We start from the raw sequence: 12,788 nt of genomic DNA on the forward strand, positions 1-12,788 counted from the left end.
CAAATTACGAATATTTTCATTGTTAACCATTTGGCATTCTGACTTTCAAACTTTCAAATATGGATTATAAAAACTTTCTCCAGACCTTGAAAATAAAATTAAATATGTTTCATTTGTAGATCGCCAAATATAGCAGCAAATGGACACACCAACATTCCTCCCCAGAAACCACCTCGAGGTTATGATAACACAGGTATACAAGGATTAGATTTAGTTCAAACTCATGGAGCGCATGCTGGTGTTTCGTATATTAATCCATCTTATTCTCATGACGATTGTGAGTAGTTGATAGCTGCTTTACTATTACCTGTACTAATATTATAACACACACAATCTAACATTCCCCAATGCACTCATTGCTCTAGTGTAGAACGCATTTTATTCAATAATTCAAATGTCAGACACGATTATAAAGTTCAATTAGGTTTCTACAACATTTTTTCTTGCAGTGTTAATTTGAATATGCCAACAGCATTTTAATTTCAACATTTGTTTTGACATTTTACCGGTACATGTTTACAAGGATTTGTTATATAGTATAGTTTAACTTGACAAATCCTTGAATTAATTGTTTTAATACTCACTGTAAATCTTGAATATACATGAATATTTGCCACTTGAAGTTAAGCAACAATCAATCAATTGAAACTTTGATTTTCTTTTACAAAAGACATACTTCATAGCATGAATATCCTTTGATCAAAGAAAAAAAAATGTGTAATCAATTATCTCCCCTTATTAACTGAATGATTAATTTTCTAAGAATACTTGTGAATGCTACATGAAGGCTTAATCATCTGTACAATACTAAACCTAGAACTAAACTAAGATCACACAGTTAAGTTTAATCAGACCTTTTTCTCAGTCATTAAGCACTGATATAATTTAAAAGAGAGAACTTGAAACTAGAAATAAAGATTGATTTTTTGAATTGATAATTGGCATTAAAAAGTAAGGAGCTTAGTATTGCACATGTTTCTTGTATCTGCTCTGACAGGATAACTCATTAGAGGATTTAATATCAATTTTCTTGTATCAAAGGTTTCTTAAATGTCAATATAAATCATAGATAGATTTCTTGATATTAAACTGCCAACGAAAAAACCTCTGTATAAACTTCATTTTACTCCAGGCAACCAATGGGTCTCATATAAACATGATAAATAGTTGTGAAAATTCTTCATCATTTAACAGAGCTTTCATTACATTTTGTCAAATGTAAATGCATAAAATCAGTTAATTTCACAGAATATGATACATAAACTTAATCACATTTACAAGACAATGTAAGGAACTGAAGCTACTAAAAATAGCTAAGAAAAATATAAAAGTACCCCAAGAGTAAAAAGTTGGCTTTAAACTGCCACCTTTTTGTTTTAAGGAAATTGCAAATTTGAAATACCATTTGAAACACATGAACAGTATCTTTCCACATATATATGGATTGCCCTTTACTATTTGCATGTACCTGAACAAGCATGGGGAAATAGACTTGAGGATATACAATAAATACCTTTACTTTTGAGTTTTCCATATACTAGCCACCATATTGCACCTTCTAATAGCACCAGTAATCATTTTCGTTGTTTAAATCTGTTTATTGTAACTTGTTGTCAATAGAATTTTTCAATTAATGTTTAGATAAATGTTGTGTTTATTTCATTTTATTATTATTTTCACCAGTGTTACTCATTGTAATTATAGTTCTTCCATTATTTCTTTTCATTCATCAGATTAATAAAACTTTCATTAATGATTCAGTGATAGAAGACTCAGGAGTTATCTACCCTGTTCCAATATTTCAACTTCCTCTTTGCATGATTTCATAATTCTGTCCTACTGTTTTCAGATTCTGAAATGAACAGAAATGGTTACCCACCTTTCCCACGACATAATGGGAATGTCCCAATTGATCATGATTCATCTTATGATCCAGAATACGAAAATGAAATGAATAGGCTCAATGCCAGTAAGTTTACAAATATTTGGACAATTACGCTTTCAAAATAAGATTGCACAATAAATGTATATTAAGCACAATAACTTAAAATATCTTTTCTATATTCAATAAAACAGGATATATACTACAATCATTATGATAAATAAAGATATGGAAAAAAGAATAGGAAAATATTTTTTTATGGATGGCCTTTACTTAAATATGTTAAAAATGGCCTTTACTTAAATATGTTAAAAATTGGTTGTTTTTCCGATTCATGTTTTAATGAATTAAGTATTTAATTTAGATCAGGTTCCAAGGTTTGGAAGTGATTTTGAGGAACAAGGCAAGAATACTTTAAATTTAATTTGATTCATCCTGGTTATTGTGACACAAGTAAACTGGAATAAGGGTTTATAATGGGTCAACTTGATGGTTTCAATTTTGGTTGCACTTTGTCCAGAATTCTGTTCATATTATTTGCAAATAGCTACACATGTTATTATTTTAAAAAGCATAGATGTTTTTATCACCACAAAGCTTAGGTCATACTTTATTTAGTATAGAACATGAGATTTAGAAAAATAAGAATGTTTTTATGTTGATGTTAGTTCACTGCTTGATTGTTATTAGTGTTTTGTCATGAAATCATTTCATCATCACCTGATAAATGTTTCACACCCCATATATGTTTATGTACACACCTTTTTATATCAATTTTATCCACCATGTACACATTTTTGGACAGTTTCCCTACATATATTCAATGCCATTTACATCCACTATACTTATGGGATGACTTTTTGGATTTCGTACCTCAAAGTGTCAATTTATTCGTGCATGAAACTTCCACAGACTTTTATTTTTTCAAACCTAATATGGGGTCAGTGGAAAGATCTTTTGTGCTTTTCAGATTTTGTAATTGGGTTTCTATACTTTATTCTAAGAAATCAAAGAAAACAGTGCATTTTATTGAATATTAAAGCCAATGACTAAAAGTTTAGAACCTGTTTAAAACATCATTAACAAGAAATTGTCAGTCGGATGGCATAAAAAATCAATATACTGTATGACATTTTTTTTAAGATGTCATACAAAAAAAATGTCATACAGATTGTCTTTCACTGTCTATGACATTAAGTCTGAATTATCCAAAGTTCTCATCTCTTACTGAGAAAAACAAAATATTAAGCTGTTCTGATTTTTCTATGATTTAGATTTCATATTTCTCATGTTTAAAAAAAAATATTCTGAAAATAGGTGTTTTCAATTTTTTTATTTGTTTGAAAATTGCTTTCCACTTGTTATTTTTTTTTATACTAATCATACAAAAGAGACACACTAAAGGGGTAAATTCTATATTGAGAAAAGCTAAGGATAATTTGGAGTTTAAGAGTTATTATTTTGACCCTGCAAGAAGACATCACAATACTCATCGCTAGTAAAAGACAGTTCAATTTCTAGTAAAAAAATGAAATTTTGCTGTTATTTATAAACTTTGATTTTACTCTTGAGTTTTGTATTGAAATGGATGGTTTGATTTCAATTTATCATAGGACATTACTGTGTGTCCACATTTTGCTTCATGCTTTGATTTGACTATGTTTGATTACTGTAATTTTGTGGTAACAGTTATGGCTGCTGTGTTAATGATATTGACTTAACAAGTTTTATTACATATCTATATTTTAATACAAAACTTTTCATGTTGATATTCACCATCATTCATGAGACTTCATACATAACATGTTTTAGAATGGCCCACTGTAAGCTTTGCTGTAGTGTGAATAATTATACTAACCTTTAACTTTCTTCATTTTCAGATAAGTCCAATTATTTTAATGAAAAGCAAGGAGGTAAGAAACATAATAAAAGTTAAAATGATATCAATGTAGTCAAGAAACAAAAATATGTTAATTAATGTGTCACAGAAAAAAATGCAGCTTTTGGGTGCCAAAATTAAAAGAGGAAAATTTTATTGTTAAATTTGAACTCAAATGGAAATTAAGTAAATCTATCTTGTTATCAATGATTTTGTAACAAGCTTGATCAGCAAAATTCTACATCACAATTTGAGCCATAGATTTTTATGTCGACCATGACAGTTGTTGATAAAGACCTACAAATGTTTTACTTTCTACTACCAAGAATCAGTCTGCTTATAAAATATTTCTGTGTATTCTTATCAGACCTGTCAGTCAGAAAACTTATAAATACCATCTTTATTTCTGGATGATTGTACTAGATACAGGTCTCAGATATATGACGAGAACAAAAAAAAATAAAACTAAATTGAAGTAAGGGAAAGTAAAAAAAAGGATAGTAAATGTTGCAAAGGATTATCATGATTATTGGACAGGGTTAACAGGAAATTAATGTTTTAAAGTATCAATTATTTGATAACCATATAACCTTTCTTTTTCAGACATTTCATTTACTGGTTCACCAAGATCACCAATTAAAGACAAACAATATATAGACATGTCTTCAGAACATAGAAAAGGAGATTTAATCAATGGACAAGAAAGTGGCTACAATACTCCCGATAACCCAAAACCACCAAAAAAGGTTATTTATGAAGTTGTTGTATAAATTGTCTCCCTTGACTGATGTTGTTTGTTTTATGCAACACTTCAACGTGTCTTCTTCAGATGTTTTCATCCATGACCTTTTAACCTTTGTGCTTTATATTTTGGGTTATTTCTCGGCATGGATTTGTGCTCTTATATCCATAACTTTTTATGGATAGAAAAACCATTTCTATAATGTTGTGATTGCCGATTTAACTGTTGTCTGCACAATTGACTGGTAAATTTCCATACCTTGTTGTGGATAAGATGGATAGTAAAACGGATGAGAAATGGTCCAAGTAAGAGAATGCACATTGCATGAATGTTTTGTTACTCTTCCTGAAGAAGTACAATGGATGATCGAAATAAGCTTTTAAAAAGTGCAATTAAAATACAATAATAAGGAGAAATGGTGATCTCCGGAAGGAAAAATACATTTATACGCAATAACTTCCTACATTATGGAGAAAACAAATATGCATACTTTTCAGGTGAAAGAAACTTCATTACATGATTGCCTCATTTGCCATTTTTATCATAATTTCATTTGTATACATCATGAATCATGTGACTTAATGCATAGAATTATTCTGCACAAAATGAATCCAAAGGATTGTATTGGTGCTTTTGTATATGGAGATTATAAATGCAGTGAATGAGAATGTGTGAAGTCTGTTGCTGTATGGATATTTTCTGGTGCTTAGCATAAACAATGACCAACCATTTTAGTTTTTTAGTCTTTTTGGAATGTTATTGTATTTCAGCATCTGTCTCTTACAAGAACTGTTTGGCTTTTCTTTTTAAACATAATAGTTTTGCATAATGGCTTGAAAAGTTAAAAAGTTTTATAGTTATAAAGTAGTCGCGTTTTTGTTCAATATTCAAGAATCAGTTGGAGAAAAGTTTTGCCAATTTTTTTAAGCAGGAATTATCAGTTAAAGTAATAAAAAAAATGGTTATGATTATCTTACTCTTTTGGAATATTTCAATGATTTCTTTACTTTATTCCAATAAGGATTTTAAAGAAATTACTAATTACCATATATATCAAAATGTTGAAGACCTGTTGGTGACCTACTGCTGTTGGTTTTTTTCTATGGTCGGGTTGTTGTCTCTTTGGCACATTCCCTATTTCCATTCTCAATTTTATTAAACAAACGTCCATTATTTCATGAAGATCAAAATTATTTTTATGAGTTGTAGAGTGTATGTTATATGGGATTATGAATGTTTGAATAAATGAATGTGAAGTTTTGATCACAAAGGGCTTTAAAAGCTTGAAAAACAAATGTGTGTATGTGACTTAAGAATATTTTTGATAAAACAATATTGAATACACAAATCTCAAAAAGAAATATGTTTTCAATATAAACTTTCAACTTGTTATCCCAATCTAGCTATCTGTGAAGAATAATATGAAAAATTTCTTTTTCTATGGACCAAGATGACAAAATAATTGTCCCCCTTAGTTATTTGGAAAGGTAGATAAATGAATATTTGTTTATATCTATGAAGAATGATAAACATTCAAAAGTTGCCTCCCTTTATTTTATCCACTAATCCACTAGGCTGTATAATAAATAGCCCACTTATAGTTCTAATTGCAAAAAGGAAAAATTATGATATTTCAAATTGGTAAGTCACTTCAAAAAGCAACAGACATGTGAGCCATATATCTCACTTTTTCTTGATCATTTTTCTAAATTTATCCAAACCAGTCTGAAACATACTTTATCTCCCTTTCTATTTTCAAATAACTGGCAAACAAAAAAGATTTCAGACATGAAAATCTTGCAGCAACTGTAAATGATGTTTGTTTTAACTCGATTCAACGGCATTTATTATAGAGTAAATGTATGGTTTGAATATCTGCGAGCTAAATGCCATATTGTATAAATGATTGTTAATTTAATTAGAATAATGATAAATAGTTAGAATAATTAGCAAATATCAAAATAAGTTATTTTTCTCAACTAAACTATAACTAAAGTATTAACCCTGATATTGTAAAAGGAAAGATACTACAAAATCTTTAAACATCTAAAGAATCTTGTTTATAAACTAATATTTATTTCAAATATTTTGTTTACAAAACATAATGTGAATTAAAGTTTTAAGTAATTTAATTGTAATTTAATAAAGTTGGTATGTTAAGATTTTTATTTATGAAATATTTGTTCAATTTTTACCAGTTTTAAATGTTAACAATGTTTTTATTAAAGTTAAATTTCATGTTCTTAATTACAATTGTTACTCTGTTCCCAATTGTTTTGGAGAGAAGTATTTTGGTCATCACACATTAAGTGCATGAGTTTTATATATTGTATTATGTAGCATATGTATTATAAATTTTTATATGAAACATTTGTTGAGAAAAAAATAAAGATATATATATTAATATTTCCTGTGATGTATTCTCATGTTGAGGACTTCTTTTCACTTAGCATCCTTTGTTGCCATCTGTTGTAGAAAATAGAGGATACCCGTTGGTACATCTTGAAAAAGATTGAAGCATGCTTTCAATGGTTTTTTGTTCAGTTACATTTTTATTTCTTTATGATCATTTACACACACCATAATTTTGCATGATTTCTAGTGTTTCAATTCGTACATAAGATATCTAATTATTTATAACTTTGACTCAAAATATCATTAAATAGCATCACCAAACCTCAAAGAAGAAAATGGACATCATTCAGTATCAATTAGATAAAAAAAAATTGATGAGAGCTTGAATGAGGTTTAAGCTACAGGAAGTAATGGCTGTTAAAACTACTTAAGAAAGAATAATTGGGTCAAGAAACTTGAAAAAAATAGACAAATGATGACCATACCCATTGATTTAAACAAAGGAGACTCTTCTTAAGGAATGAGTCATCTTGAATATGCATGAAGTATTTGCCGTTGGATGTTTGAGCAAACAAAAATCAAAGAACTGGTAGGAATTCGTATTATAATTTAAAATAATAAAATGACCAGATGTTGGAACTTAATCTGTACATTTCACACTTAATCGTCAAACTATACAGTTTGTTTAATAGCAGAATATCGATTATGCATCCCAATGATGGTATACAAGTGATTGTCACATTTGTGAATAAATTGTGCTATTTAGTCTACTTTATAAACCCTGAAAGTTTTGGTGCTCCTTTTGGGCTCATTTTTAGTCTTTCTTATAATTCATTTTTATGGCAGACAAAGATCTCACTGAATGGCACACAAATTAGATACATTTATAATGTTTTAGAAGATTTTTATCATTTGGTGAGTTTCTCGTATCATTTCAAAGTAAAACATCCTATTGTATTTGAGGTGTCAGAAACAAAAGTTCACATCTACACTATGGCAAAAAACAACACTAGAGACACCTAGAAATATAATTCAGCATTTATATTAGGTAATTTCTGTTCAAAAGACCTTTCATGCATTAATCCTCATTATTGGAGGGTAAAATTTATATCAAAAAGTTCGAACAAAAACAGAAAAATATATAAAACCTTCTACTGGATTTTTTTTATTTTTACTGTGCATGATATTTGATTCTCTATCTGTCCCTGCTTTGTGTAAATTAAGAATATAGAGGAAATCTATAAGCTACTGCTTATTGTGAAATCGTATGGATAAGAACAAGAATACAATAAATAAGTGAGAAACAAACAAAAAAATATACATGTTCGGCAGGCAGGGTTCATAATAAACTCGTCATGGATACCAGGATTGCAATTTTATTTTTGTGTCGGATGTGCGTTCGTCTACAAAAGACTCATCATGCAGTGACACTCAATTAAAAAAAAAATTAATGAGGCCAAATACAGTACGAAGTTGAAGAGCACTGAGGACCAATAATTTTCAAAAGGTGTGCCAAATACAGCTCATCTGAAATTATTTAATTAGAACAATACTCATTCTCTTCTTGATTATTTTTTCCCTCGGATTCTGTAAAAAATCAACTATATGGCATGATCGTTAGGTATACAACCTGATGTTATGGGGTTGTCGTTTGTGGGTGTGATTCATAAGTGTTCCTTGTTTTTTATATAGATTAGACCGCTGTTCTATTTGTTTGAATGGTTTAATACTAGCTATTTTTGGGCCCTTTATAGCTTGCTGTTTGTTGTTACTTGCAGTAATAGTTCAACTAAGTGTGTACTGAGACTATATAACAGATAAAGTAGGTCCCCGATGTATACAAGTCCCATCTGCTTTTTTGACTGAGATTTTATTCCAAAAATCTACAAGATCAAGGTTTTTCCTGAAGTATCTTATTAAACTAGCGTTTTATATCAAAGTCAATTAATCATGATATGAGTTATGGTTATAGTGTCGTCCAATCCGGAGAACAGATTGATATCCTATAGTTAGCTAGGATCGTCAACCAGGGATGTACGGAAAGATAAGTGAATGTAGTTTCCAAGCAAAAGAAGATATCGTCACATACGATATTTAATTCAAACAGAAAATATATGGTGTCCTTATACACATAATGAAAGGAGTTACAATAAAAGAATATCCAAAATATATGGTGTCCATATACACATAATGAAAGGAGTTACAATAAAAGAATATCCAAAATAACTTGACAGAGTTCTAGTAGTGGCAATGGAATTTTTAGATATAACAATCTTATTTTCTTTTTAAAAAATGGACAGGGATTGTTGGGTGAATTAAACATTTTGTAAAGAATATGCAATTTTTATTTTACCATTTTTACCATAAACTGCCATAACCCTCCTTTGAAATCGCATTTAGTAAAAAAAGGTTTTCGTTCTCGCTACACCGAGATAGCCTATATATAGACTCAGGAATCTGCTTCATTGGTTGCGAATCACTCATAAATGCAAATTCACAAAGAATATAGTATGACAAAACATGTCCAGAAATTATTAGTCCTTCGAGTGAAGGGGAGTAAATAAACATCTTTAAAAACCTTAGTTATTGTAACACAATACAATACCAACCAAGTAAAAAAAAACACGATTGTTGAGAGCGGAGTAGTAGCTGGTCGGTGACATTCCAAAATACAATTCTAAAATAAGATATTGACCAAGCCTTGCTCTGTTTCCTAAGTAACATTTTTTTAAATTATGAAGAATGTTTTCTTTATTGTTTCAGACTAAAGCTAAAGAATTTGAGGCCAATCTGACCAGTTCAAATTATTATTTTTCCGACAGTGTACCATTTGCACATGACCCACCAGGGCATAACTGTGGATTGCCATGTTGCAATCGTGACCTGCACATTCATTTGAAATTATCAGGAGTTCAAGGATGCATGTCATTGTTGCCATTTCAGCCAAAACCGGATAAGCAAGAAAATTTTTCATTTCACCAAAAAAGAGGTGGACTAATTTCTGGTCGACCAACATTTTCCAAGAAATTTAGTTCATTACAACCGGAGAGAAAGAGTCAAAGACGCAAACCTTTACCAGGATTTGGTAGTTTACGCCAGTCAGATGTACCTTCTAAACAGCTGTACGAGCTTTCTGGAAAACAACACCATTACCTAAAAGAAAGAGGCATTACACTTCCCAGAATGCACATTGGCGAAACGTCAACTGACACTGGTCGTATCTGGCAGGACGACATAGAAGACAGCAGTGAATCGTCTGATTCTGAAACAGATTATTATACAATCTGGGAATGCAACGGAATGGATTCAGAAATTCTGATGAAATCCCCTAGTGCCTTGAAGAATACGGAAAAGATTTACCCCTGGACCCTTTTGGAACATATGGAAAAACAACCAGACATCGAAAAAACAAATGTCACTCAAAACCAAAACGTGCCTAAAAACTTCAAGTATGGTAGCTTGCCCATGTGTTACAAAACCCAGACCGAATCAGGAACTCCAACGAAAGTCCAGAAGCCTGTAAAACAGAGCGAAACAAAGGTTTTTACTCTTAATTTTGACAGAAAGCGTTTAACTTCTAACGATAAGAGACATACCCTCGAGCGAACCAGCGTAATGCCTTCCAACAACGCCGACCCTAGAAATGAGGTGAGATTTTCTGGAGAACAACCAAAGACCAAGTCGTCTACCTTGCCTAGGTCGTCAGTTAGAATTCGACCAATTCTAAAGAAAAGAATAGAAAACATATACACAGATCTGATAACAAGCCAAATCCTGTCTAGAAGTAACCCGTCAGCACCACCAGAGGAGACCGAGGATGATCATAATTACGAGCAAATACGTGACGAGGATATGATACAGAGTTGGAGAGCACAGAAAAGACCAGTTTTCATGACAATCGGGAAGAAATTACCAGGAAGAGAAAAGGGAAATAAGTTTCATTCCTATGAAAATACGTGTTTTAAACCAGATGAAGCTCCAAAAAACAAAACAAAAGATTTTAAGGCGGTATCTGATGATATTCCTATAACATTAATATTGTAGTTTGTGTTTTTGTTTTCATTCGTTTTTAAAATTTGGCATTAAATATATAATTTCTGATACATTTTGATAATTAAGTATAGAAAATTAACAAGAATGTGTCCACAGACCACGGATGCCCCACTCGCACTATCATTTTCTATGTTTAGTGGACCGTGAAATTGGGGTAAAAACTTTTTAATTTGGCATTTAAATTAGAAAGATCATATCAAAGGGAACATTTATGCTAAGTTTCAAGTGAATTGGACTTCAACTTCATCAAAAACTACATTGAACTTTAACCTGAAATTTGCACTATCATTTTCTATGTTCAGTGAATCGTGAAATTGGGGTCAAAGCACTAATTTGGCATTAAAATTAGAAAGATCATATCATAGGGTACATGTGTACTGAGTTTCAATTTGATTGGACTTCAACTTCATCAAAAACTACCTTGACCTAAAACTTTAACCTGAAGCGGGACGAACGGACGGAAGGATGAACGAACAGACGCACAGACCAGAAAACATAATGTCCCTCTACTATCGTAAAAGGGCATAAAAATTGATAGAATATAGTTTGTAAGTACTCCGTCTTCATACTTGTTTTCATCATACCAGTTAACATCAAAGAATTTGAATGGAGTTTTAATTAAAATAATTTCTTGTTCGGGGTTTGTCCTTTATGGTTATATCAGCTCTTTAATGTTTGGTATTTCAAATAGCATGGCCTCGCTCATCACTGAATGTCCACATTATATAGAAGAAAAAGTAAAACACACATATCGAACTCAAATTTAAAAAGGGGATCGTATATGAAACCTGAAAAAAGTCATACGTGAGACTATCAACCAACAGAACGAATGGGAAACCGACTTTCATATTCCTGCCGGAGTATATTCATTTTTCCGAAAGAATAAAAGAAGACAACATACTAATCCAAATCATATAATCGAAATTCATTTGAAAATGAATTGAGACAAAATTGTGCACACTTATCAATATAATTGTTTGTTAATGAAAGCTTACAAACATAAAGCGTTGAAGAAGACAGCACAACATTAGTATGTATATATATATATATATTCTTTACTTACATTAATTTGAAACAATGCAAAAAGTGTGTATACATAAGCTTCATGAGGTCTAGGATATAACGCAATGCATGCTCATGTGATACTAATGTCGTGCTACATAAGGAGACGATTTGTTGAATTTGTGTGCAGTTGGTGAGAGGAAAATATTTTGTTTTTGTTGCATTATCATTTTTATTGGTTATTTCAATGAACAATATTTTGTAAAGCATACAAAAATAAGATTTGGCTTTATTTACTCTGAGGCCACAATCCACATGAGTACAAATAACTCGGGTGATATCAATTATTATAGGTAAGGTCTATGTTTTGGGCAACATCAAGGTAATACATAAATTGGTGGTAGAGGGTATTCATTAGTGAACTAATAACATTTATTCACCTACAATCATAACAATAACAAGCGACTGTGTTTTTCCGAACATTTATGGTATGAGGAAAGTAAAATAATAATTGAAAAAATGAGTAATTGTTCAAGAAATGTAACTGATCATAACGATGAGAAGACTTAATATCCACAGCAACATCCTTTACCTGCATTTTCAAAGAGATATATTTATGTATCTTCATTCAATCCTCTTTTTTATTTGGTATGTTTGCGTTTCATATCTACAAGGTTTTAAAACTTGGAATCTGCAGACAAATAAGTGAACATTTTAATATCCCTGTTCTAGTTTTTGTCGCCCAAGATTATGATCTATGACAAACTCGTCGCTTTCAGCTGACATATGATATTTAACTATGAAATACCAGCCGCATAAGAGTATGAAGCATATGCATGGCAGTTTTCTGTAATAGCAAGTTGGTTCTATTTTAA

The 12,788-nt window shown here is 30.8% G+C and overlaps 1 protein-coding gene across 23 annotated transcripts in view; it reads left to right on the forward strand.

Moving 5' to 3' along the window:
- LOC139522826 (cell adhesion molecule CEACAM5-like) overlaps positions 1–6,909 on the forward strand; it is a 108,892-nt gene extending 101,983 nt beyond the window's left edge. For 13 of the 23 annotated variants that reach the window (XM_071316394.1, XM_071316398.1, XM_071316401.1 and 10 more), the window contains 5 exons: positions 120–277; positions 1,850–1,969; positions 2,247–2,285; positions 3,763–3,795; positions 4,365–6,909. In XM_071316394.1, the coding sequence (XP_071172495.1) occupies positions 120–277; positions 1,850–1,969; positions 2,247–2,285; positions 3,763–3,795; positions 4,365–4,531 (517 nt within the window). In that variant the 3' untranslated portion in view covers positions 4,532–6,909. The remainder of the gene's footprint in view (positions 1–119; positions 278–1,849; positions 1,970–2,246; positions 2,286–3,762; positions 3,796–4,364) is intronic. The other 10 variants (XM_071316405.1, XM_071316408.1, XM_071316402.1 and 7 more) reach the window with 5 other exon arrangements.
- Positions 6,910–12,788: the final 5,879 nt, after the last annotated feature.

The sequence above is a fragment of the Mytilus edulis genome, chromosome 5, assembly GCF_963676685.1.
Source record: "Mytilus edulis chromosome 5, xbMytEdul2.2, whole genome shotgun sequence".
Classification (NCBI taxonomy): domain Eukaryota; kingdom Metazoa; phylum Mollusca; class Bivalvia; order Mytilida; family Mytilidae; genus Mytilus; species Mytilus edulis.